Raw genomic sequence first — 27,216 nt, 5'->3', positions numbered from 1 at the left:
ATGGGCTGGAATATCTCATTGTCAGCAATCAAGGATGCCTCTCCAAATTCTGGGCGGTGTTGCAGGCACACAGGAGCCCAGCTGAAGTTGTCTTTCATCAGTAACCGTTACAGGCAGCAAGCCCTGGCTGACTGGAGCATCGTCCTGAACAACAAAAGGTCGCAGTTTTGATCCCCAGTCTGGGCACAGACCTCGGAGTCGGGGTCCCATCCATGGTCGGGGTGAGTAAGGGAGGTAACTGATCATTGTTTCTCTCTCTCTCCCCACCATCTTCTCTCTCTCTTCTCTCTCTAAAATCAATAAACATATCCTCAGTTGATGATTAAAAAAAGATTCTGCTCTTTGTAAAACACCAAACCAAACAAACATAAAAAACCAAATACACTAGTTGTTTATGCATAATAGGAAGATAGATGGCATTCATTTTTTCCTCTATTTTTCTGGCATTTGCAAGTTCCCACCTTTTTTCACACACGTATTACATGAGGTGAGGCTGCAAGGTGTTGAGCTACGGGAGCTGCAGGGTCCACAGGGACCTGGCCCAGAGGACGGTCCTGTATTATCTATCGAGTCTTGGATGCACAGAGCATCCCTCACCCAATGCAGCAGCAGCCTCCCCGCGGCCTCAGTTTGCCCCTCTGTACAGCAGAGGTTCCCTCCACTGGGCAGGCAGACCACCCAGGGCTGAGGGCTGGGGCCCAGGTTCCCAGGTCTGGGATATGGACTCTGGGGTCCAAGCTCTGGGGTGTGGTCCGGATTTGGGATTTGGGTACTTGGGTCAGAAGTCAGGATCTGGGTCCAGGGACTGGGTTCAGTGTCTGGGCTTGGGGTCTGATGCTTGAGATCTGGAGCAAGTGTGGGATCTGGAGCAAGTGGGCTGAGGCCTGAGGTCTGGGATGTAGGATCTGGGGTGTGGGGACTGGGGTTCAGTCTAGGATCCGAGGTCCGAAGTCCGGGACCCGATGTCCAGGATTCGGGATGCAGGGTCTGGAGACTGGGGTCGGGGGTCTGAGGGATGCGATCTAAAATCCGGGGCCGGGGTCTGAAGTGGGAGGTGTAGAGTCCAGGGTGCGAGTCCGAAGGAGATAGTAGCGTGTGGGGTCCCTGGTTTGAGGTCTGGGATGTGGAGCCCGGGGTCAGAGATGCCGATTCTGGACCGGCCCCGCTGCTGTTTCTGTCCCTCCCTCTCCCCCTCCCCTCCCTCCCCACGCCCCCTCCCATGCCCCCCTCCCGTCGCCCCTCCCCTCCCCTCCCCCTCCCTGCGCCCGCCCCAGCAAGGCAGGCCCGCCCCGCCCGCCCCGCGGCGCCGCACCGACAAGATGGCGGCGGGTGGGAGCGGCGGCCGCGCGTCGTGCCCGCCGGGTGTCGGTGCGGGCGCGGGGGGCGGCCCGGGCCCCAGCGCCAACGCTGCCCCCGCCCCCGGCAACGCGGCGGCCGCCGCCGCCTCGGCTCCCGCTGCCCCCGGGACGTCCCCTCCGGGCTCCGGGCCGGGCGCGCAGGCCTCGGCGGCGGGCGGGGAGCGGGCGGCCGAGGAGCCGGGGGCGGCGGCGCTGCTGCGCGAGCCCGTGTACAACTGGCAGGCCACCAAGCCCACGGTGCAGGAGCGCTTCGCCTTCCTCTTCAACAACGAGGTGCTGTGCGACGTGCATTTCCTGGTGGGCAAGGGGCTCGGCGCGCAGCGCATCCCCGCGCACAGGTGGGCCGCGCCGCTCCGGGACCCGGATCCCGGACCCCGGGACCCGCCATCCCCGAACCCGGGACCCATCATCCCCGGGACACCACCATCCCCGCACCCGCCACCCCGGGACCCTCCATTGCCATCTCCAGGACCCCGGACGGTCCATCCCCAGACCCTGCCACCCCAGGACCTGCCATGACCCCCTCGGGGCCGCTAAGCCGCACCACCAGATCGCTGTTATCCCACAGGACCCCTCCAGGACCTCCTCTGCCTGGAACCACCTTCCCCAGACCCCATCTTCACTGGGCCTTGTGACCCTGCCAGGCACTCCCCCCCAACCCGCAGCCCCCAGATACTAGCCCTTCCCTGTTCCCGGGATCCCCATCAGAAATTTGTGGCCCCATAACTGCCCCCAACCCTGCCACCCTGGCCAGGATTTCCAGGCCCTGTGACCCCCACCAGCTCCCCCGCCCTTGGGCCCTGCTGTCCTGCTCCAGTGACCTCCTCCACGCTGTGGCCCCCAGAACTCCCCCAGACTCCCCCTCATAAATCCAGGACCCCCAGACTCCTGAACTATGTAGCCCCTCCCTGTGACCCCCAGCCCCCTGGCTCCCCCAGCCTCCTGACCCTCCCCTAGCCCCCTTATCACCCCCCAGCTCTGACGCTCAGTCCCAGAGCCCTTCCAGCCCCCTGACCCCAGTCCCTGGACCTCCCAGCCCTTTACCTCCCAACCCCCAGGCCTCCTCTCTGAAAAAGAAGGCCTTGGTCCAGGCCCCATCCTTTTGCCAGTTTCCAGGGTGCAGCCCTCAAACTCCTGGGCTGGGTGGGCTAATGTCAGACACCGTCCTGCCCACCCCTGGTCCCTCTGACCCTGCTCCCCATCACACCCCAGAGACCTTGGTGGGGAAGGCTCCCTGGGGTGCCCCATTGGGGAAGGGGGATTGGGGGCTTTCTTGCCTCTCCTCTGGCGGTGTCCCCCAACCTGCCGTGAGGGCCCTCTGCCTCTCTGGAGTACGGTCTATAACCTGTGCTTTTGAGAATCTTGCTGGCTTCTTGGTTACTTGTGTACAGTTCAGCCTGGATTCCTGTCCTCGGAATGTTCCAGGCCTGTGGTCAGGTCCCCAGGACACCTACCCTGGCTCCTCCCTGGTTTGTGTGCGGCCCTCTCTCCTGTTATCCATGTGGGCAGCCCCTCTAAGCTTGGAGTGGTGCGGGGCACTGGTCAGTTTGCCACCTGTGATTCCCTCCTGGACCCCTGGCCTTCCCCATGCCCCTCCTGCTCCTAAATACTGCTCAGTCTAGTCAGGCTGTCTGGCCCACCTGACCCTACTGGAGTCCTCTGGGGAGGGCAGGTCCGTGCAGCTGGAAGCCCTACCCCCCCCCAGGAGACCTCATGGTTTTGATTGAGGGGAGTGAGGGGGCTGGGGGGCCCCTACTCTGAGTGCCAGCTGACCTTGGGACATGTACTAAGTTGTGCTTGAAGGTCCGTTGGCTGGTGGCAAAATGGAGACAAGAAAGGTGGGCATGGGGACCCCTGGAGAGAAGCAGAAGAGGGGCCTGGCTGGTGGCCCTGGAGCCTGGACTCTGGTGGGAGATGGAAATGAGGAAGGACAGATGTGACATGTAGTGACACTTTCGGAGAGCAGGAGGGAGACACAGGGCCCCAGGGGTGATGACAGGGCTGCCTTGCTCCAGGGTGGGCACCCCTGAGCAAATGGTGCTGAGCGGGGTAGGAAGGGGCGTGCAGGGCTCCGGGTCAGGGAGATGAGGCCTGGAAATCAGAGGGGCCGGGCACGTGGGAGACCAAGCAAAGCCTAAGCAGAGGGAGCAAGAGGCACCTTGGGCCACTGTGACCGCATCTGCTTTGAAGGGTAGAGTGGGCCGTAGACACCACGGGAGACGACTGGCTTGATGGGGGCAGCAGACAGGGGACACAAAGGCTCGGCGTCTCTTTGGGGGAGGTGCGTTCCTGTGAGGTGCTGAGGGGTGGCCTGGCAGCTGAGGGAGCGTTGGGGGCCTTGGCGGGGTTTCCTGGACTCCTGGCGTGAGCACCCCAGGGCAGGACAGGCATGGAGGCACTCACTGTGTTGGAGGGACTGAGACACCCGCACAGATGGCCAGAGGCACTGCGACCAGAGGAGTGTGCCTTTGGGGTCTGCGGTTTGCAAGGGCCCCTGGTGATGGGAGTGGATGGGTCGGCCCGGGGACGGTGTGCGGATGGAGCAGGAGGGGTGCTTAGGAATGGCAGTGAGGAGCCACCCTGAAAGTGGGGTCTTGGGTGCAGCCTCTTCTGGGTGTGGGGGCGCATGCTTGCATCCCAGTGTTCCTCGTCAGACTGGCCCACCCCCTGGGCCTGTCACTTCCTTGTGGCAGCAGCCTCACAAGTCCCACGTCTCGGTGGGCCCTCCGCCCGGCTTCCCTGGCGCCCATCACCGGCACAGATTGCTGCCTCTGCAGCTGGGGGTGCCCCCGGGCCTGAGAACCCCCTGGCCCTGGGTACTAGAGGGTGTCTGGGCCAGACCGATGGCACTTCTCTTGTCCCATTGCCTTGGCATTGATGCCCCACGCTATGGACCCCCCCATTAGAAGGTTCTAGTTGTTTTTCGCTTTTGGGTGATTATTTTATTCAAATTTATAAAAACTTTACCTGTGGTGGTCAGGTGGGTTACTGCCCAGTGAGTGACCCTGGGTTCGCTGCCCCTCAGTTTCCCCACCTGGGACCTAGGACTGACCACTCAGATGCCTCTATCCTGGGGCCACCGGGAGGAGTGACGCTTATCACAGCGGCCCAGGGGTCCAGGGCTCTGACGAGCTTTGATGGAGGCGGGGACGTAGCCCAGCGCAGAGTTACCGTCTGGAGGCCGTGCTGATGGAGAGCATGCTGTGAGTGAGTGGTGCAGAGGGGTGGCCTGGAGCGTCCAGCTCTGTGGGTCATGCGGGACATCGCCCAACTAACTTTGCTGCCACTCCTCCCGAGGGGCTGGATTTGGGAATTGATGTGAAGAATTGAGTGGAAAGTGGAGCCCTTCTTAGCTAGGTGGTCAAGGGTCAGCCTCAGGGTGATGTGTGCCTGTTGGGGACCCCAGTAGCATGTGACAAGAAGGGCACCTCACCTGGGTATGCCTTTGCCCCCAAACTGTAACGCTGGAGTAGTGGGTTTAATAGAGGCTCCCCTCTAAATGAAGACTTGTTTATATCCTAATCCCCAGAACTTGTGATTGGAACCTTATTTGGAAAAGGGACTTGGCAGATGTGACTCAGTTGAGGGTCCCAAGATGAGCGCATTCCCCGGGTGGGCCCCCAACCCAATGACTGTGTCCTTGTAGGAGACTCACAGAGGAGAGGACAGCCAGCCATGTTATGACAGGCAGAGAGACTAGGGTGAGGTGGCCACAGGCCCAGAGACACCAGAGCCTCCAGGAGGCTGGGCAAGGCCCTCCCCCTGGCCCTTTGGAGGGAGCAGGGCCCTGCGACACCTTGATTCTGGGAGTCTGGCCCCTAGGACCGGGAGAGAATGGATTCCGATTTGCAGCCCCGGGAACCTGTCTCTCCAGTCTAATCAGGAGAAAGCACGCAGCAGCCCCGGCCTGGAAATCTCCTGCGGGACACAGCACACAGCGGTCGCTCCTGCAGACTGCCCGGGGCGAGAATACCAGGGAAAGGTGGAGAAAATGTCACAGCCTAGGCATCCTAAGGGGATAGCTACATGCCACGTGGGATGTGGGATAGGGTCGTGGGGCAGAAAGTGGACGTTAGTGCCAGCACTGGTGACGTGGGAACAAGGCCTGAGATGGACTTTAAAAAGCAGAGAGGGAGGGGCTTATGCTCATTTTAAGGTGTGGTCTGGACCCACCGGCTCCCAAGGCCCAGTTTAGGGTGGCCATGGCTGAGACTCAGAGTGGCCCCTGCTCTTTGGGTGCAAGGTGAAGTGGGGTCTAGGACCCCAGGACAGAGGTTGGCGTTTGTGACAGCGGAAGGGGCTAGCCCTGGGTAAGAGCACGTCCCGTCTCCTGCTCTGCTCAGCTTTGCAGCCTCTGCCCCATCACCCCATGCCGTGTTCCTTTCTCATAGCTTTTTTCTTCTAACTTTCCAAAGCCCGAGGTCTGTACTGTGTTGTGCTTGGCTGGCTGTGAGCAAGGCTTTGCCTGTCTCCTTCTGTCCTGCATCCCCAGTGCCCAGGAGAATGCTTGGCATACAGCAGGTGCTCAATAAATACACGTCGGCCCTACCTGCTAGATCAAATGTGTACAGTCCAGGGCTTGCTCTGAGGAGGCGGTCAATGTCTCCAGGGTGGGTAGCGTGTTTGTGGACACACTAATCTGGCACTTGCACAGAATTAATCTGAGCTGTCCTCCTTCGCCCTCATGGAAAATGCAGCCACACCGAGGAGTCTAGGGTGTGGAACAGTTTGTGTCTGGGGTCTCCTTTGTGATCTGTGTTTGTGTTAGTTCAGCGACACTTCTTTTTTAACACATAGGCTTTATCTGTTTAACCTAATTTTTAATTTAATTTTGAAAGATTTTATTTATTTATGGACAGAGGGGGAGGGAGGGAGGAAGAGAGACGTGATCAGTTGCCTCACACATGCCTCCTACTGGGGACCGAACTCACAACCTAGGCAAGTGCCCCGATCAGGAATCGAACTGGTGACCTTTCGCTCTGTGGAATGACATGCAACCCACTGAGCTATGGTCAGAGTGTGACACCTTTTTTGATGACAGTGGCTCTACGCTGTGTTTTGAGAATTGCTGAGGAAGTTCTCCCCAATTTTATTTTGTGTCGAGACCTTTGCAGCTGGCCTGACCATGGACTCTTGGAGAATCGACCACCCATCTGTCCGTCCCTCCAGCCAACAACCGTGGAGACAGGGCGCTGACAGAAAAGTGTCTCCCTGCGGAGTGCACCCTCGAGCACAGCAGCAGCGAGCGTGTGTGAAGAGCCAGATAGGAAATGTTTGTGGTGGGCCACAGGGTCTCCAGCCAACTGCTTAATTCTGCCTTCGCAGCACAAGAACAGGAGCACATATGTGAATGAGGATGGCTGTTTTCCAATGAAACCATTTACAAGAACAAGTGGCGGGCCGGATTGGGCCCGGGGGCCGAGTTTGCTGGCCCCTGGTCTAGTTGTTCCTTAATGATCTTATGAATCAATTGGTCAAGGACTAACGCAGTTTAGTGGGGAATTGGCCCTCCCAGAGATGCTGGGAGAACTAACAGTTAAACTATGGAGTATTGCCTTGGCTGGCGTGACTCAGTGGATTGAGCACTGGCCTGTGGACTGAAGGGTTGCTGGTTCAATTCCCCGTAAGGGCACATGCCTGGGTTGTGGGCCAGGTCCCAGTTGGGGGTGTGAGAGAGGCAACCACTCGCTGGTTCTCTTCCACATCATGTTTTCTCTCCCTTTCCCCTCTGTCTAAAAAATAAAAATCTTTAAAAAATATCAGGAGTATGCCTGGCAGCGTGGTGTTTCTCCATGTATGCCGGGCATTTTCTTGGTGCCCTGATGAAAGTTTTGTAGTTTCTGGCGTTGTGTGGCTCTTGCATGTTTATTGCTGAGTTTTTGCCTAGGTGTTTTGTTATTCTTTCTGTTGGGAATAATCTTTTCTCCATTATGTTTTTTCTAGCTGATTATTGCTGAGAAGCTATAGATTCTGGGGCATATTTATTTTTATGTGACTTGAATTTATTTCTGAACCCTCCTAGTGTTTATAGCCGTTCAGGGGACGCTGGCCTCGCCCTGCGCAGGGGACTTCCAGTGCCAATGGGAGTATTCCAGACCTGTGCTCTCCACGAGCCACGTGTGGCTCCTGAGCACTTGAAATGTGGCTGTCGTGACCGAGGACTCGACCCTTCTAGTTACTTTCATTTCAGTTTAGACTTAAATGGCTCTGTGTGGCCAGTAGCGACCATGTTGGCAGTGGAAGCTTAGAATTTTAAATTAGAGAATCATTTTTATGGGCAAATCATTTCTCTCTCATAGTTCCGCCTCTTACATTTTTTGGTTCTTCCTGCATTTCTGACCCCCAGGGTGTTGCTCCATCACAGGGGGGACAGCTGGCAGCCTCAGAGACATTCAGAGTTACTTGTGAGCCTCGAGATGGGTTTCCCACGAATTTTCATTAACAAGGCACGGAACCTTCTTTGTGTTCCTTGTTCACTCAGTTTTCAGGAAGTGTGGGTGTGGGGTGTTATCAAATGCTTTGCTGGATTTGGGCTTGTTTGATCCGATGACTGTATAGAAAGTTTGCCTGGTTGTCAACTGTCACAGCCCAATTTTGGAGCATCCATCACCCCCAAAGTTCCCTGCTCCCAACCCGAGCCCCAGACAACCGCCGATCTCTCTGCTTTCCGTTTCTCTGCTTTTGCCGTTTTAGGGTAGTGTTTTTGAGATTCAGCGATGCTGTTGCGTGCTGAGGTGGAATTGCTCTTCACTGCCGAATGCCATCGTGTGGACGGACCGTGGTTTGTCCACTCACCAGCGATGGGTGTGCGAGCCCTTCCCACTGTGTCGCTGTTAGGAACAGCGCTGCCGTGAACACGCATGTGCAGATCTGTGTGCAGATACGGTTCCTTTTCTCTCGGGCAGATACTCAGGGGTGGGAAGCGTGCATCGCGGGCCAGCTTTTGCCTTGGCATTGTAAGAAACCGCCTTCCCAAGTAGCCATACCACCTCCCAGTGCCTGCAGTCCTGAGGGGCCCTGGGCCTCATGGATGAGCTGAGATGTTCCCCCATCTAGTTTCCAGAGCAGCGTGTGTGGGGCGGTGGCATTTCCTCCAAAGTCCTTGCTAGATAGTCTGTGCGGCCGCCTAGGCTGGGCTTCTCTTTGATGGGAGATTTTCTCTTTCTGCATGAGGCGCTTTGGCAGTTCGTGTCTTCCCAGGAAATAGTCCGTTTGGTCTAAGTTGTCTTAGCTGGTTGCCGTGGCGTTGGTTTACAGCGCTTGCTCCGTCTCTTGTGTCTGCAGCGATGGCCCCCTCCTTCCTGGCCCGGGTGACTGTGCCACACTTTGCTTTCTCGGTCGGTCTGGCCAAAGTTTTAGCGATTGATTTCTTTTCAAAGAACGACAATTTTGATTTTGTTGGTTTTCTCTACTTTCCCATTCCTAATTTTCTTAATGCCTGCTCCCACTTTTATTAGGTGCTTCTTTCTTTGGATTTGATTTGCTCCTCATTTTCTAGATTCTCGAGGTGGAAGCTTACCTTGTTGAGGTCTTTCTTTAGTAAAGACGTGATATTTGACCCCTGAGCCCTGGAACTGCGTCCCTTACCTTTGGACATGCTGTGTCTTCATTTTCCAGTGTCCCTTGTCATCCTTCTGTGACCCCTGGGTTCCTTGGAAGTGCGTCATCCCATTTCCGAGCATTTGACTCGAGTATGATTCCGTCCCTCTGCGTCTGGAGAATGTGCTTTGCCTGGTCGCAGTGCTCGTAAGTGTGTGTGTGTGGCCTCACGTGTGGCCTGTCGTGCACAGTGTCCCGCGTGTGCCTAAGAGAACCTGACTCTTCTGTTCCCGGGTCGAGGTTCCGTGAAGGCCCTTCAGTGCAGTTGGTGGGTGCCGCGGTTCAGGGCTTCGGCGCCCTTGCTGCCTTTCCGCTGCTCCGTCCGTCATCGAGAGCGGGCGTGCCAGCCTCCAACCGTGGTGTTGATCACCCCCTTCCCATGGACGCTGTCCTGCCCGCGTGTTTTGGGGGCACTGTTGCTGGGTGTGCACGTGTGCAGTTGTTACCTGCCCCTGGTGGGCTGCGCCCTTTCTCCTGGACTGTTCCTCATCCTCGCGTCTGTTTTGTCCGATGTTGTGGCAGCCCCTCCACCCTCTTACTGTTTTGGTGTGCTGGGCACATCTGTTCCATCTTTCTGTGTCATCTCCTGTGTGCCTTTGGGTGTCAGGTGGTGATGTGCGTCCTCAGGGCCTCGTGCCGGGAGGCCCGTGAGGTCGGTCTGTCCCATCTTTGTTACTCACACAGGGGCAAACAGGGAAAGAGGCCTTTGGTCCAGGGTCCCGGCCCAGTTTAGTCTCAGGTACGGTTTGGCAGGGCGCTATGCGAAGGGTGCCCCGGGCCCGAGCAGAGCACGTCGGCTGCTGGCTGCCGACTTTGCAGACTTTCCAGTGGGGCGGCTGCTCGGAGACTCCGGGCAGGATGTGATACAAGAGCCTTGCGGACGTGGGCGCAGGCGCTCTGCAGTGAGCAGGCGGCAGGGCTGCGGCTCCTGAGCTGTATCCGCTTCCCTGGGGAGAGGCTGTTGTGGGCTGGGTCCTGGGGACCGAGGATGGACAGCACAGAGCTGGTGGCACTGTCCTCAGTGTGGTCACCATGGAGTCCTTCCACAGCCCCTGCCCTCTGGCTCCCATGGGTTCTCAGCTGGCTGGAGGGAAGGCTGGGTGCTCTTCTCAGCTTGTCTCCACCCACTGGGTCTTCCTGCCCCTTGAGCTGAAGAAAACACAGGCGGGTAGACTGGAGTGGGTGAGTCACTTCTGGCAGAATTTACAGGACTCCCCACAGCTACTGCCTCCCGGTGCCCCTGCCATTCATTCCCTTGACCTCTGTGCCCTGCCCTGCACACTCAGCCCAGCACAGATTCCCTGCCAGGCTTGTCCTGACCCTCGCTCCCCTCATGGCCCTGCGTTTGCCTCCTTTCTGCCCCATTGTCAGGCTGTCTGTGCCCTTGACCTGTGTCTGCCTCCTTCCAAGAAAGCAGGGGCCCCAGTGCCCGAAGCCCGAGCGCAGGGGAGGTGTGTGTAGAGTGAGTGAGTGAGTGAGAGCGTGCATGCCTGAGCGAGTGGTGGCCGAATGAATGGATGGATGGAAGGAGGAAGCTGGCAGAGAGCATTAAGCCGTCTGCCATGGGGGACATGACTTCAGTTCTGGCGTCGTGTTGCTATCGGTCCATCGAATGGCCTTCTTGCTCTGCGATGCCTCCCTTCTGGGAGCCTCAGCCACCAGGATGCTCTGGGCATGGCATCTGTTAGTGGGGGGCAGCTGGCAGAGGAGTCACTGCTGTAGCACCTCCCGGGGTCTCCAGTGGGAAAGTCTCTGGTAGGGACACTTGCTTCACACGTCCCCACCCCTCCTTCCCACAGTCCCAGGCTTGGGTGACGGGGCTAGGCGGGGCCACATGGAGGGTAACCAGGTCTGCTCTTCACTCCAGGTTCGTGCTAGCCGTGGGCAGCGCCGTCTTTGATGCCATGTTCAACGGGGGCATGGCCACCACGTCCACCGAGATCGAGCTGCCCGATGTGGAGCCGGCGGCCTTCCTGGCGCTGCTCAAGTAAGGCTTTCCGGGGCCTCCCGACTGGGGGGACAGCCTGATAGCTTGAAATGTCAGAAAACAGACAGGGCTCAGGGAGAAAATAAAGACCCTGGTGACATCACCTCCTCCACAGTGAGAGGCGGCTCTGGAGACGCTCGCCCTGTTTTAATTTTTGTATCTTTAAAACTGACGTTGAATCCACTTACCACATACAGGGGTTCATTCACGTAAGGTGTGCAACTCCATGGTTTTTTCAAGTAAATTACAGATGTGCTCAGCCACCTCCTGTATCTGCTTCCAGAACATTCTCTCACTCCAGAAAGAAGCCCCATCCCCATCAGCAGTTACTCCCCAGCCCCTCTGCAGCAGCAGGCAACCGAAAACCCGTCTCTGGTGTGCCTGTTCCGTCCGTTTCACTCCAACGCAATCACGCTCCGTGGCCTTTCGTGACTGGCCTCTCTCCTGAGTGCCGTTTCTGAGCCCCATCCACACACTGGGATATTGTTCAGCCTTAAAAAGGACGGACATTCTGACACCTGCTATGTGACTGAACCTTGAGGACATTGCTGAGTGAAATAAGCCAGACACAGAAGGACAGACACTGTGTGATCCCACTCACACGAGGGCCCTGGCGGAGTCAGATCCACAGAGACAGGAAGTGGTTGGTGGGAGCCAGGGGTTGGGGGAGGGATGTCAGTGTTCGATGGGGACAGAGTGTCAGTTTGGGGAGATGTGACAGTTCTGGAGACGGACGGTGGGGACGAGTGTGCCAGTTCGGTCCCTGGTCAGGGCGCACACGAGGGGCAACCATGGAGCGCATAAACCAGAGGGACAGCAAATCGGCCCTCCCCTCTCTCTCTGTTTCTCTCTCCCCCTCCCCCCTTTCTCTCTCAAATCAGTTTTTACAAAATGTGAATGTGCTTAATGCCACTGAGCTGTGCACTTAAAAACGCTTAAGATGGTAAAGTTTATGTTATGTAGACTTCACTTTTTAAAAATAAAAGAGATATCCCCCAAACCCCCCCAAAATAGGTACCAGGCTGCAGTTCCAGACCCGGACTGGGGGCGAACTGTCTCTGTCCCTCCATCTGACTCCGTTTTCTCAGGGCTTTCATAAGTGCCACTCAGTTGCCCTCCTGAGGGGGCGGAGCCTCTCACCGTCGCTGTGGGAGTGGCTCACTTGCCCTCTGCTTGCACTTGGGCCTGCCCCCATTCAGGGTTTCCTCTGCACTGCTGACATCGGGGTGGCGCCATTCTGTGGGGGGCTGTCCTGGGTGCCGCAGACCCCGTGGACGCCAGCTGCTGGGCTGTGCTGGGCTCCGTGCTGTGCGTCCACCTCCGTGCGCAGGACTGTGATTTCTCTGGGGCCTCACCATTGTCGACCCCAACTTCCGACCCACATTTAGAGTCAGGCGCTTGGTCACGGTGTCCACGAGCATCTGTGACTTGCCCATTCAGCTTTGCCATCAGGCCTGCCGTGCAGGTCAGGAGGTGTAGAAATGTCCCCGTGTCTCCAGCAAACTCGTGGTAGCCCTCAGCCCTGGTGTCCCTGCTTGGGCAAGGAGCGGGCCTACAGTACAGATGTGTTCCCCGTGCCGGGGCATGAATGTGTAGCTGCTTACTGGTTTTCATGGTAATGGCCTTTGCTGGGTCACGTCTGCAGGTCAGAGGGCAACAGATGGTTCTGGCAGGTCCCTCGGGGCTGGGCCAGTGGAGCGGAGGTTGGTGTGGGGTCTTGCCGGGGGTCTGACAGCACCAGGGTCCCTAGGGTCCTGCCTCATAGACACCCCTGTCCCGCCCAAGGTTTCTCTACTCAGACGAAGTTCAGATCGGGCCTGAGACGGTCATGACCACACTGTACACCGCCAAGAAGTACGCGGTGCCCGCGCTGGAGGCCCACTGCGTGGAGTTCCTGAAGAAGAACCTGCGGGCGGACAACGCCTTCATGCTGCTCACCCAGGTGCGGGAGCCCGGATGGGGCCCCGGGGGTGGGTGGGTGGGGATTTCTCAGCTTTTGACACCCTGCAGAGTGCCCCTGGCCCCCCGCCCTTGGGCGGGTCCCCTTCATTTTCTAGGTGGCCTTGGCAGCTTCTGGCAGGCAGGGCTCCCACGTCCATTTGCCTGCAGCTTTCCCGCTGTCTTTGCCCTTTATTCAGGGGCTGAGGTGGGGGGGGCGGGGAGGCGCTCACATTGCTGTGAGAAGGTCCCTTTCGGGCTCTGAGTGGTCATCCAGTTGTGGCGGGGCCATAGGGGACCAGGAGGCCTGGGCACAGGCAGGTGTTGGGGGTTGCCCTCCCTAGTCTGTCATAGCCAAATTAGATTTGCAGACCCCTCGCTAGCACCTGGGCCCTGGGTGCTGACTGGCCACTTTCTGAGTCACTCTGAAGGGCCAGAGCCAGAACTGTTTCGGGGCCACTCCAGGCCATCTGCTGAGATAGGGGCAGTGTGAGGTGTGCTCGCCAGGCTCCAGGCGGAGAACGAGGCCGAGGAGTTCGGGTCTCGCTGCAGCCCAGCTTCCTCCACACACGGTGTCAGAATCTTCTTCCGGCCTGGCCCCTGCCCTGGGTGCCCGTTCCTGGCGGAGCAGTCTCGGGGGTCAGGCACAGTGCTTTTGTGTCCTGCAGTCACTCACGGCCCTCTCCCCAGGGGCTCCTGCCTGACCCAAGGAGTGATGGAACCCACTGCCCAGGGTCAGCCCTGTGTGCCGCCCCTGCCTCCAGCCACGAACGGCTGGGGCCCAGCTTTGGAGGTGGTGGCCCAGAGTAGGGTTCTTCATTCGCCACCCCTGCCCCCCTCACCCCAGGCCATGGTTACTGCAAATCTGTGAACTTGGAGAAAATCTGACCCCTCGGGCTGGCACTGTGTGAGCACCCAAGCCCAAGACTTGACATTCGTGACAAGTTTTAAACCACAAAATCCATCTTGGGTCCAGTCTCAGGGCTGGATGTTGACACGCTGTCACTCACAGGCCCGACTCTTTGACGAACCACAGCTTGCCAGCCTATGCCTGGAGAACATTGACAAAAACACAGCCGACGCCATCACCGCGGAGGGCTTCACGGATATCGACCTGGGTGAGGCCTGTGGGGCACCTGGGGAGGTCCCCTAGTGTCCCGGACTCTACCATCTTGAGGTAGGGTGGGCACGCTCCTCCCGCAGAGGCCCAGGTGGTGCTTGTTTTCGGCCTCACCAGCCAGAGGGCTTCTGCCTGGCCCACGCCCCCTGCTGCCATCCGTGACTGGATGGTGGGTGGGCATGGCCATAAGCTGGTGAAGCCTTATTCACCAGCAGAGGCAGAGGCTGTGCATGGTGTGCTGACAGTCCCTGGCTGAGGCCACGGCATCCACGTTGACATGGCCCCCCTGTCCCCCACAGACACGCTGGTGGCTGTCCTGGAGCGGGACACGCTGGGCATCCGCGAGGTGCGCCTGTTCAGTGCTGTCGTCCGCTGGTCTGAGGCTGAGTGTCAGCGCCAGCAGCTGCAGGTGACACCCGAGAACAAGCGGAAGGTCCTGGGCAAGGCCCTGGCTCTCATCCGCTTCCCGCTGATGACCATTGAGGAGTTTGCTGCAGGTGACTTGCGGGGGACCGGGGCAGGATGCTGCTTGGGAGGGCGTGGCCCCTGGGGACCTGTTCGTGACTCAGTTCAGTGTCCTGCCAGGTCCGGCACCAGCCTTGTGTCGGCCCAAGAGCCCAGCTGGGGACACAAGTGTGCCCCTCTGTGCTGGCGACACTCTTCCCATCGGTGGGAAGCCGGGACTGTGCACAAACGTGTAAACACAGAACAACCCCCAGATGCCGTGTAGCCGGCCCGCATCCTGGTGTCTCCTTCCCTCTGTGTCTCCCGTGTCCACACACATATGTATGAGTGTACCAGTCACTGGGGGTCCCCATCTCGGACTCAAAGCCAGTGGGCTGGGCTCCGGCTTCACTGTCCTTGACAAACCTGGGAAGGGGTGGGAAATGGCCAGGGTCGTGGCGACCCCGCGGCAGGGCCTGGGTCTGGGCCGATGTGGGGGTAGCCCTGACCCAGCCACCCACTCTGTGAGGATGCCCACATCTGGGGGCCCATCGGGCAGTCAACCTGGAACCCTGTCCCCCCGGGGCTGGGCCTCCCCCTTGTGTCAGTCTTGTGGCTGGTGCTGCCCCGGTGCTGGAGCCACACAGGCCTGGAAGGTGCCGTATGGGGTCTGCGATGCAGCTCTGTGGTCAGTGCATATCAGCCACCCTGTCTCTCCCAGGCCCACGCTGCCCCTGGGCCTGCCCAGGTTTAGGGTCACCTGATTTAACAGCAGCAAACATAATCGAGCGTATCTCCCATGATGCCTTGGCTGGGATGTGCATGTCCTCCAGGTGCGTCGTCTTTGATCCGGAAGTAAGATTTACTGGCTGTCTTGCGTTTTATCTGGTGGTCCACAGCGTTACATCAGTCCTGGGGTGACGCCCCAGAGAATGTCTCTGCATTCTGGGGACACTAGGGCTGGGTTACTCTCTGTGACGCTGTCCTGGGCACTGTGGGGTACAGAGCAGCATCCCTGGCCCCCCCACTTGAAGCCAGGAGCACCCCCAGTCATTACAACCACAGATGTCTTCATACCTTGCCTGGTGTCCCCTGAGGGAGAGCCCTGGGTACAGCATTGGACTGTCCGGTGCTGAGACACCTACAGGAGGCTTGCTGGGTGTTCCCTCTCCATACTGGCTTTCACCCCCAAAACAACTCTCCTCAAGGTCCCCCAGCCTACCTGGGTGACAGACCCCCTCGGGACTTAGGGCCCCCCAGCTTAAACGCACTGGGAAGGACTCTGTGTCCTTGGTGTTTGAGTTGGGCCTCTTGTCCCTGTCTCTCTGCAGTGGGCCCCACGGGGCTTCGTCTCTTTGTCCCTGTGTGTTTTAGAGAATCCCCTGGCTTATGTTCCACTGGAAAATACCAAAAAGTAGAAGTTTGAATCTTTGTAGCTCCATGCTTCACAGTTGAGGACGGATGTGTTTTTCTTTCGACACTTTCTACGCAGAGATTAAAAAACGGTGGTCGACTTCCTGTTTAGTTTTCCGTCTTCCTTATTCACTGAGCCCATCGATGTGCCGTGTCGTGTCCCGGGTCGTGAAGACCTCTGCTGGTGTGTTGGGCTGCAGGAGCTCTAAGCCAGGCTGTGGCCGACCTTCTGCAGACCTGGGCTCTGAGTTGGTAGATGAGTGATGCTTGTACAGCTGGGGAGGCCTGTGTCCTGCCTTCTGTTCTGGAGGCAGAGCAGCGGTGGGAAGGGCACATGTAAGGCCCCCCCGCCTGTCCGTTTTTGCGTGTGGCCTCCACTGTCACTGTCTGGGTTCTCCTGCCCTGGCTCCTGGCCTGTCCTAGGTAGGTCCCGTCGTCTCCCCGTGTATTCCAGTGCTGCCTGGCCAGGACCCCCCAGGCTACTACTTATAGCTGGGAGTCACCCCTCAGCCACTAATGGCTATGAGTGTGGACAGGCAGGGTGCCACATGCTCTGAGGGATGAGCCTGGTGCAGGCAGGCAGACCTGGGACCACGAGGAGGCATTTTGGCCAATGAGCCAGCTAGTCAGAGCATCAGCCCCATGTCTGTGTCAGACCCCGCCCCAAGTGCCGGGGCAGAACTGTCCCATCTTGGGGCTGCCTAGACCCCTCATGTTTTGCAGAAAATTCAATGTCACTTGAGAGATGCTGTGGACTTGAGATGTCCGTGCATTCTGGTGTCTTCTGTGCCCTGGGGGGTCACCCCAGCCTTCCCCACCCTGCCCTTCCCCAGCCTCCGGCTACACCCCACCCCAGCCTGACCCACCACTCCTGCAGGGCCCGCACAGTCAGGCATCCTTGTGGACCGCGAGGTGGTCAGCCTCTTCCTGCACTTCACCGTCAACCCCAAGCCCCGCGTGGACTTCATCGACCGGCCTCGCTGCTGCCTCCGCGGGAAGGAGTGCAGCATCAACCGCTTCCAGCAGGTGGAAAGCCGCTGGGGCTACAGCGGCACCAGTGACCGCATCAGGTGGGCACGGAGCTGGGCTGGGCACTGGGGATGAGAGTCTGGTAAGGGTGCTGGGTATGGGGGACCAGGGTTGCCAGGAGTGAGGCACAGGCAACGAGCACAGCTGCTGGGGGCCCTGGGAAGGGGCTTCGTGCCGGGGAGTCAGCCCCACCTCATGGGAGGCCTCCAGAGCCCAGCTCCGGAGGTGGGGGGCCCCTGGAGGGCTCCGTGCCTGTGTGCTCTTGCCTGCTTGCGGGTTGTCTTGAGTTGAGCCGCATGTCTGCCCATTAGGTTCTCGGTCAACAAGCGCATCTTCGTGGTTGGCTTTGGACTGTACGGCTCCATCCACGGACCCACGGATTACCAAGTGAACATCCAGGTACCCACCGCCCTGGCCCCGCCTCCAGATCCAGGTCCCATCCCCAGGTCTGGCCCAACCCCACACCATCCCCTGTCCCACCCAGGCCCTGCCCCCCCCACTGTGCCCCACCTTTCTCAAGAGCTCCTCCCCCACATTCCCCCATCTCTCCCTTGTTAAGGTCTGTGCCATGACACACCCCAAATGGAGGGAATGTTCCGGCATCTGAGGGGCTATGCCCCCATTCCCATGGGCCTCGTTATGGGTCACAGGCGGACACTATGGGGCCTGGGGTGAAGTTCAGCCCTCCCTCCCGCCTCTGTGGGGTCCCGGGGGTGGGAGCAGGGGCCCGAGGCCCCAGGTGAGCGTTGCCTGGCCCCTGCCCTCGCAGATCATCCACACAGACAGTAACACAGTGCTGGGCCAGAACGACACGGGCTTCAGCTGCGACGGCTCCGCCAGCACTTTCCGAGTCATGTTCAAGGAGCCTGTGGAGGTGCTGCCCAATGTCAACTACACGGCCTGCGCCACGCTCAAGGTGTGCCTGACCCTAACCCTGCCCCGCATGCAGCCCTGACCCTGACCCCGACCCTGGCTCTGCAGTAAACCCCGATCCCCAAACACTACATGGAACCCCGACTCCAGTCCTTGAGCTCTACCCAGGACCCCACCTGATGCCCGACCCCAACTCTGATCCCTGAGCCCTATTCATTTTGACTCCACCTGTCTTGTCTTTAATTTTTTGAAGGGCATAGGACTCTGGTCCGATAGTACAGTAGTCTCCCCTTATCCCTTATCCGTGGTTTCAGTTACCTGTTGTCCAAAATATTAAATGGAAAATTCCAGAACTCATCAATTTTAAACTGTGTCGTGCTGAGTAGCATGATGAAATCTTGCTGTCCCATTCCATCCTATCCAGGACCCTGACCCTGACATCTGACCCCTATAAAGGACCCCAACATCTAACCCTTCTCTGATCCCCAGACATAGGACCACAACCCTGCCCTCACGTTGACCTTCATTGTGACCCCTAAACCCTATGCTGGATTCTGCCATGACCTTCCACGCTGACCCTAGCCTCAAAACCTAAACCTTATCCAGGGCCTTGACCTCAACCCTGATCCCTGATTTCTCTCCAGGCCCCTGACTTGAACCCTGACCCGCCCTCTAGCCACCCGGCTAGATAGTGTGGGGCTCAGAGGGGTGGCTGTCTGTTGTGGGTTGCGGGGTCTGCCACTCTGAGGTCCCACAGCACACACGCCTCTATGTGGGGCTCCGTCGCCCTCTGCCCAGTGGGTGCCCCAGTCTTGGGGTGGTCCTGACCGCACTGTGACCCCAACCCCACAGGGCCCGGACTCCCACTACGGCACCAAAGGCCTGCGCAAGGTGACCCATGAGTCGCCCACAACAGGGGCCAAGACGTGCTTCACCTTTTGCTACGCGGCCGGGAACAACAATGGCACGTCCGTGGAGGATGGCCAGATCCCCGAGGTGATCTTCTACACCTAGGCGCCTGGGCAGCCCAAAGCCACCGGAGACGAGTGGACCGCCCCACGTCCCATGCCAGCCCCAGCGGGCTCCCCACGCCGTGTCTGCCCCTGGCCATGTTTCTGGCCGTCTCTGTGGTGGTGAGCACGGCTGCCTGTTGAGAGGAGCCGGGAGGAGTCCGGGCAGGCAGGGCTGTGAGACAATCCCTCAGGACTGGGGGCGGGCCCTTGGGTGTGGGCATCCTGCCCCCCGGCCCCGCCAGTCTGGGCTGCCTGAGCAGCTGCCAGGCTGGAGGACCATGTAGGCCGTCATCCTGTCGGTGTGACTGCACGCGGCAATGCATCTCAGATTTCCATTTATCTGGTAGGAGCCGGCGTGGGGGGGTGCCTCTAGTGCATTTAATTGGGGGTCTTCCGGTCTGTTCACTGGGGACGCTCAGGCCACTGTGACCTCAGCCCCCAGGATGCAGGCCTGAGCCCCAGGGGATAGGAACCATGGGGGGCTTGCCCCCTCAAGGCCCTGCAAGGCTGGCTTTCCTGCCAGTCCCGCCCCCGCCCTGGCCTCTCTGAACAGGCCCCTCCCGGTCCTGCAGCTGAGGGCACAGGTCTCAGCCTGTCTGCCTGGGAGGGGCGATGCCGTGGGCCAGCCACAGTAGTCATGTGCTCATTGGCCATGGGGTCCCGAGGGCACTGCCTGCCCGCCCCCCTGTACATACTGTGTCCCTGCCGCACCCAGCCCCCGAGGGAGCGCTCTGCCCACAGGTGCTGGAGGGCGCAGCCCTCCCCTGAATCCCAGGCCCTCCCCAGCGAGTCCTTCCTCAGCGTGTTCCTGCCCCAGCGAGTCCTTCTGGAAACTGTGTTCTCCCCGAAGCCATGAAAGGTGTGCCCTCTTCATGTCACACCCCCAGATGATTTTTCTAAATAAAAGAAAAGAAACACCTGCCCTGACCTGTGTGTTTCTTCCTGTCAGAGCTGGAAGGACCCTGGCAACTCTGAGCCCCGGCACTGTCCTCCCTGTGGCTGTCCCCTCCCACATAAGAGGGGGACCCAGGACCCCTGCCTACGTCTGGAGTCACTGCCTCCAAAAGATTCCTACCCTGGAGGCATCCACAGTACATGGGGGGCCCTGGGGTGGGTTGAGACCCTCCCTGTGACCTCTGTCCTGTGCACGAAAGTTCTGGGGCCTCACCCTGCCCCTGCTGTATTGCAGTGGGTGACTCTGAGGTGGGTGGGCAACACGGCCATAGCCACCAGCAGGGGAGGCCACACCATGGGGTGAGCCGCCCTGGAACTTCCCGGCACTTTTCCTGATGTCAGCAGGGACCCTGCTACAATGAGCTGTGCAGGGGTCTTAGGGTCTCTGCCCTCTGGACCTGGGGCTGCACCTGGTGTGTGGCAGGTGCCCAGAAGTACTGAGTTTTGTGCCAAACCCGCACCTGTGCAGGGGCGGGTAACCTGACCTGCTCAGCCCTTCTCTGTCACTGCTAGCTGTCATGGCAATGTTCAACATCCATTTAAAAATGACAGAGCAGCCCTGGCTGGTGTGGCTCAGTGGACTGAGCGCTGGGCCTGTGAATCGAAAGGTCACCAGATCGATTCCCGGTCAGGGCACAGGGAATCCGGTAAGGGTTGCAGGCCAGGTCCCCAGCTGGGGGCATGTGAGAGGCAACAGATCAATGTTTCTCTCCCTCTTTCTCCCTCCCTTCCCCTCTTGGAAAAAAACCCTGAGCATACTGAGAACTATAAAGTGAGAGAAAAAATACAAAACAGAAACAATACTGACTCATATTTTAGAAATTGGAGTTATCAGAGAATTTATACATTCAAGACAGTGAAGGAAATGAAGAACAAAACAGAGGCAATGATGGAGAATTTCAACAGTCAGAGCATCTGTTTGGGGAGGCTGCGGCAGCTGCTTTGTTTGGGAAGGCTACGAAGGCACGTGGGGCAGACCCGCACCCAACCTGGAGCCAAACCTAACCAACCAGCAGCCTGAAACAAACGCCCCAGCTGCTCTGCAGGCCCATGGATGAGAAAAATAAGTCCTTATTTTTACTTAAAAAAAGAGTATCTGTTTGACCGTCTGAAACTGAAAAATGCACAATCTGTGACGGAGAGCTCAGGGGCTAGGAGCACCAGAAGACAGGATTAGCGAGGCAGGAGAATGGCAATGAGAGAGCCGAGGTGGAGCACAAAAAAAGGAAGAAAAACAAGAGCGACGCACGGGACACGGGGGACACGGAGAATGGCGCCTGTCAGCGCAGTCCCGGAGGGGTGGGAGAACGCCACGCTGGCTGCACGTGAAGAGATGATGCTAAGAACGCCCCGTAGTCAATGAACACGTCACACTGGTTGACAGCCGTGGGACCAGCCCATGGTCGGGTGTACGACCACGCAGGTAACAGTGTCTGGACTCCACACCATGCTCTGTCACCACAAGTAAACTCTGCCTCCACCCTGAGCCCCACGCCAAGCTGCGAGCTGCGTGACCCCGTGACCTCGTCCCAGATGCGCGGCAGGGGAGGGGAGTAACAGCGCCAAGTAGTCTCTCCTCACCAGTCACACCCTCTGGTGTACCTGTGGGGGGCGCCCTCGCCAGCCTCAACCCTGAGGGCAGCAGTGGCAACTATGACGCATAGGCCCGTGACTCCCTCCCTAGGGACAGCCAACTCTCCTGGCAGACTGGGGCTCAGCTTAAGCTGCCACCCATGAATGGGCAGATCCAGGAGCTGCAAACTATCGTCTGGGGCAAGACAGCCAGTAAAAGGACCTTTGTGTTTTCTGGGGATTGTTTGATCGGACTTGTTGTGGAAGTGAGACTGAATCAGCTGCCATATAAAGAACAGTGGTGCCCTGGCTGGTGTGGCTCCGTGGATCGAGTGCCAGCCTGCGAACCAGGGAGTCACAGGTTCAATTCCCGGTCAGGGCACTTGCCTAGGTTGCAGGCCAGGCCCCTAGTAGGGGGCACTTGAGAGGCAACCACACATTTAATGTATCTCTCTTTCTCCCTCCCTTCCTCTCTGTCTAAAATAAAACCTTAAAAAAGATTGCATGGTGACCAACAGGGTATGAATAGGAGGTCGTGAAATTTGAGAAGGGAAACTGTGGGGTCAGCATCGGGAGAAGTGGCACCAGAAATACTGCAATTGAAGCTGAGCAGGTTCTTACAAAACATGGACCCAGCACGGCGCTGCCGCCCCACTCAGTCTGCGCTCCACTCCTCACGGTGCCAAGGTGCCAAGTCAGCCATTCGGGGGCATTCAGGGGTTCGAGAAATCAGTTTTAACTACTGGAGTTCATCCTGTCGTACCTACTCATTTTGGGCAGAAATACTTTGGAACAGACTAAGTTATTCAAGGAGAATGAATGATCTTGTGTAATATTATTAGTTACATTTTGAGTGTCCCCCTGTTTTACAAAGCATGTTAGAGATGCTTTGTAATTTTTGGAAGTGGGCGTAGTAAAAACACTATTTGAGGTTTATTTATTTTGTGTATTTTTTGATTTTCTTAAATTCTGTTGGCACCAAATTTAACAATGAAGCACACCCAAATTGGGGAAAAAATTGTCACCCAAGAACATGCTTTTGATTTTAGAGAAAAGGGAAGAGAGGGAGAGAGGGAGAGAAACATTGATGGAAGAGAGAAACATTTATCGGTTGCCTCTTATATGACCCCTGCACCCTAGGTTTATGCCCTGACTGGGAATCGAACCTGTGACCTTTCGGTTTACAGGTCATTGCTCCAACCAAACAATACTGGCCAGGGCAGAAAATATTTTAATAATGTTGTTATGCAAACTGCCGATCCCTTTGTACATTGCAACTCTCCAAATTTATGAACCTCTCAGTTTGGAGACTGCTTGCAGCCATAAAACCTAAATGGGAATAAGTTCTTTACCCCCTAGAGTTTGCGTTTTGTTTAGATCTAATCAACACACAGAAAACACTACGCCAACCATGGTAGAACACACATGGCTTTTGAGTGCACAGGAAACAATAGCCAGAACAGGCCATGTTCCGTAACATAATGCAATTCTAAACATACGTCATTTGTGTTCTCTGACTACAGTGGAGCCAAACTGGAAATCACTCAAGCAAAAATTCCCAAATATCTGGGGATCAAGAAACACTTTTACGTAAACATATGGTAAAGAATAAACCATATGGAAACTAGGAAGCACTGGGAACTGAGTAATACCGCCATTACGCCACACCGCGGTTTGAGGACCCTGCTAAAAGGGAGAGGGGGGAGCTTATCGTCCATCCTAGCTTGGAGAAGAAGAAAGGTTTTAAAATCAGTGATCAAAACTGTCATCTCAAGAAACTAGGAAGTAAACAGCAAATTCAACCCCCAAAAGAGGAGAAATAAAATAAGACAAAAAATGAACCAGAAAACAAATGAAATACAATCAGTTAGTTCTTTGAGGAAACCATAGCAACACCTTTCTTTTTAAGGGAGACAACACAAGACCAGCGTCAGGGACGAAAAGGTCCTGCGGACATTGAGAGAGAGGAAAAGGGTTTGAATGCTGAATAGAAACGGACGGTTGAGGAAGACTGTAACTTTAGCTGGTTGAAAAGAAACACTGGAAAAAGGACAAATTCATTGCAGAAATCATATATAGGTGCAGCCACTGTGGAAAACCGTGGAAGGTCCTCAAAAGGTGTCCAACAGAACCACCAGGACCCCGCAATGCCACTTCTGGGAGCATACCCTAAGGAAATGAAATCGGTCTCAAGCCCCTGCACCCCCACGTTCGTTGGAGGATATTAACAAGAAGGACATGGAGACAGCCCAAGTGTCACAGACGGAGACAGAGATCGAGAAAAGATGGCATGTACTGTACATTCACACGTGTACAGTGATAAGTGTGCATGTGTGTATACATATAAAGAATGATTCAGTCTTTTAAAAAGGAGGAAATCCTATTTGCAACAACCTGGATGAACCTGAAGGACATGATGCTAAGCGAGGTAAGCCAGACACAGAAAGACAAATCCTTCAGGACTTCACTCACAGGTGGAATCTAAAACTCCAGCTGCACTTACAAAACCAGAGAACAGAATGGCGGTCACTGGGGGTGAAGGAACGCGGGAGATACTGGTCAAAGGGCACAACTTCCAGCTGTGAGAGTAAGTCCGGGGGTCTACTGTCCAGCATGGTGACCATAGTCAATGACAGATACCCACCATGTTGAGTACTGGACAGCTGCCGAGCGGACAGACCTTGCGTCCCCACCGTCCACACACAGGGTAATGGTGGGGTGACGGGTGTGTCAGTGTCCGGGACTGTGGCGACCATTCCACAGTGTATACGGACAGCAGATCATCACTCCATAAACCCCAACTTTTAGAGAGTCCTGTGTAACGGTAAATGTATCCAAGATGTGGATGCTAGGAAATCTTGAGGGATGGAATTCCAGGGAGAAGAGCCCCTTCCAGGTGAGCAGAGGCTGGCAAGCATCCCTCAGCAGCACCGAGCTGGGCCCAGTGGGTGACTGGGCTTGCTGAGGGCAGGACATTATCTGGGAGAGTGGCCACCTAAGAAGAGGCTGATACCGGTGTGGGCCCGCAGAATGGACGGGAACCTGGAGGAGCTCGAAAAACTTGACAGGTTTCCCCCCATGGGACCGTACTTGGTGCTTGCGGGGGGCAGGGGTAAGGTTGGGGTGGGAGTGGAAGGCGGAGGGAAATCTGCAGCCTGTCCACGCATAGAAACCAGAGTCCTGCTAGAATGTGGGGCTGGTGGGGAAACAAGACAGGTCAAGACATAACCTTGAAGACCTCTCTCAACTAGGGGTGAATGAAGCTAACTTAAGAGACCAGCCCCTCACCCAAGCTGCCTGGTGAAGGATGAAGTGCATGCTTTCTGGGGAGAAATAGGCCTGGCTTACCATTCTTTCACACACAATGTTTGCAATGCAATAAAGATGATGGAACACTGGAGGAGGAAATGCTGCCCATACACAAGAGGGAAATCGCCAACGGAAGTGGATACACAGGAGGCCTGGCTGCTGGAATCAGACAGGAGACAAGGAAGTCACTGTAACTCTGTTAGTACAGAGGGAAGTGGGGCAGAGGGGTGAGAGATGGAGGGTTTCGGTCAGGAAAGAGCACAAAGGGATAAATGGAAACTGTAGAACTAGAAGTACCTGAAAAGAATTTACTGGATCGAGAGCGGACAACACACACAAAGGAGAGCATTAGCACAGGTGCTCCCTAATGACGGCGCCACATCCCGATGAACCCACCGTAAATTGAGAAGATTAAGTTGGAAATGCGTTCGATACGCCTAACCTACCCAACACCCCAGCGTAGCCTGGCCCACCACAAACACATTCAGAGCACTTGCCACCCTGCCCGGCATCACAGGAGCGGACCACACTGCTCATTGCTGGCCATGAAAAGATCAAAACTCAAAGCCCCGGATGAGTTAGCACTTTTGCACGACCGTGAAGTTGAAAAATGGTTAAGTCAAACCGCAGTTAAGTTGGGGACTCTGTATACCCAAAGACTGTCAAAATAATCCCCCCAAAATAAACCAGAACAGAGTCCCAGAGACCTGCGGGATCATACAAGATAGTGCTACATACAGGTAACTGGAGCACTGGAGAAAAAAAGAGAAAAAAGGGGCCAAAAAAAAAAAAAAAATACTGGAAACGATAAAAGGAAAATTTCCAAAATTGACGAGATTTCAACCCAAATATCTAAGAAGCTCACTCAGCAAGTGTCCAGCAGGACACAAAGAAAACCACACACCATCATCAAATAAAAAATATAAAGAACAAATTCTTAAATGCAGCCAGACAAAAAGATACCTTATTCTGAAGCAAACAATGCGGACAACTCAGGTCTCACCAGGAAAGTCTTTAAAATCCAGTCACCGTGCTTCATGTGTCCATTTTGAAAAGTCTGATGGCAAATTCTCCTGCCACGTGAACTGTTCCGTCTCCTCATCTGCAGGCCCGAGGCCTACCTTGGAAACAATCGTTTGAGCAGGCTGTCACGTGTGTGATGGTTTCCCGGAGTTCCCGGGAGCACCTTCCCCTCCGAGACCTGGGCCGCCGCCTCTGCCTGATACGGAGAGTTTCCCGTGAGCACGCCTGAACCGCCTGAAACACGAGGTGTGGTTTTCCTCAAGGACGCAAAGGACACAGCCTGCCGCCTCTGCGGCCTGACATCGCCGCCTCCCCCGACACCTCGTCCTTTGAGGGCAGTCTTTCTCTGGCCCCTTGCCTTCCCGTTTCCGAAGCCCTTCCCCAGACCTGTCTCGGCATCTTGGCACCTTGTATGTCATTCTTCGTTTCTAAAATGTTTTCTCACATTTCCTTCTTGATTTCAAGCCCCCGTTTCCTGTTGTTTCTCACCCATTTCTGTCCTTATTTTATGAATTTCTGATCCCAGATGTTTTTCACATCTTCAAGGGCTGTTGGGGGCAAGCTTGGCTGCCCTGGGCTTTGAGGTTTTTACCTGGGGAAGTGGGTTTCCCATCCACAGGGGGAGGACCATGTGCTGGATTCCCTATAAATCCCCCTCTGCCTCTGGCCACCTGGCTAGCCAGCCCTCCTGCCCGTGGACCCACAGGGGCTGGCAGAGGGGTCGGAGTGGGCAGAAGGCCAAGACATCACAAGGGGGAGTGTGAACAGGGTATTGTGCACACTTGGTCTATTTTCTGGTGGTTCTTTGTTGTTTGGGTGGAAAATGCTTTGAAGGGTCTGTTAGAAGGCTGCCATTGTCTTCAAAAGACCTAGAAATCCCATTAAACTTTTTTCAGGAATGCTGACTTCAGCCTTGGCCAGGTAGGTAGCTCATTTGGTTAGGGCATCATCCCGATAGTGCCAAGGTTGTGGGTTCGATCCCTGGTCAGGGCACATACACGAATCAACCAATGAATGAATGCATCAATGAGTGGACAACAAATCAATGTTTCTCTTTTTCCTTTCCTTGCTCTAAAATCAAGAAAAAGAAAAAAAGGAAAAAGAACGTGGGCTCTTATCATTGCCATGTTGGCTGCCATCGGAGGCTGCCTGGGTGGCCCTAGCGGAACAGCACAGGCCTGGCTGCTCAACCCACAGACATGTCTCACAATGGCAGAGGCTCCAAGTCTGAGATCAGGGTGCCAGCAGGGCTGCTCCTGGTGAGGGGCTCCTTCCCGGCCGCCTCCTCGCTGTGTCCTCTCACGTGGAGAGCCAGCCCTGGTCTCTTCCTCTGACAAGGACACCAGTCCTAACGTGAGGGTCCCAGCCTTTGACCTCATCTAACCCTGATCACCTCCCAAAGGCCCCCATCCTAACTGTATGCCCCTGGGGGACTTGGGTGTCAACTTTAGGAATGTGGGAAGATATAATCGGTCCACAGCCACCAAGGAGACCAGCTCTCCCGTCTGCACTGAAGGCTCACACTCCCGATCCAACAGCAGCTCTCCCACGTCTCTCCGGAAAGCAGGCCGTGTCAGTGCTGCA

General features: G+C 56.6%; 1 protein-coding gene across 2 annotated transcripts; it reads left to right on the top strand.

Moving 5' to 3' along the window:
* The first annotated feature begins 1,297 nt into the window (after positions 1–1,297).
* BTBD2 (BTB domain containing 2) lies at positions 1,298–19,696 on the top strand. Of its 2 annotated transcripts, none has more exons than XM_053911484.1 (9): positions 1,298–1,631; positions 10,825–10,944; positions 12,730–12,886; positions 13,895–14,000; positions 14,302–14,499; positions 16,737–16,929; positions 17,200–17,287; positions 17,658–17,804; positions 18,614–19,696. In XM_053911484.1, the coding sequence occupies exons 2-9, from the start codon at positions 10,862–10,864 to the stop codon at positions 18,773–18,775; spliced, it is 1,134 nt and encodes a 377-aa protein (XP_053767459.1). In that variant the 5' UTR covers positions 1,298–1,631; positions 10,825–10,861; the 3' UTR covers positions 18,776–19,696. The 2 variants fall into 2 exon arrangements, with proteins under 2 accessions (XP_053767459.1, XP_053767458.1); XM_053911483.1 differs by having other exon boundaries at positions 1,298–1,696.
* The last annotated feature ends 7,520 nt before the right edge of the window (positions 19,697–27,216 follow it).

Source organism: Desmodus rotundus, chromosome 9, assembly GCF_022682495.2.
Source record: "Desmodus rotundus isolate HL8 chromosome 9, HLdesRot8A.1, whole genome shotgun sequence".
In the NCBI taxonomy this organism is placed as follows: Eukaryota; Metazoa; Chordata; class Mammalia; order Chiroptera; family Phyllostomidae; genus Desmodus; species Desmodus rotundus.
This window is presented reverse-complemented; position numbering and strand designations above follow the sequence as displayed.

Excerpts from the sequence above, each read along its gene's own strand:
- BTBD2 (XM_053911483.1), top strand. The coding sequence starts at position 1,320 with ATGGCGGCGGGTGGGAGCGGCGGCCGCGCGTCGTGCCCGCCGGGTGTC. Across the intron at positions 14,001-14,301 it reads CTTCACGGATATCGACCTGG|ACACGCTGGTGGCTGTCCTG; the intron begins GTGAGGCCTGTG and ends TGTCCCCCACAG. Across the intron at positions 14,500-16,736 it reads CATTGAGGAGTTTGCTGCAG|GGCCCGCACAGTCAGGCATC; the intron begins GTGACTTGCGGG and ends CCACTCCTGCAG.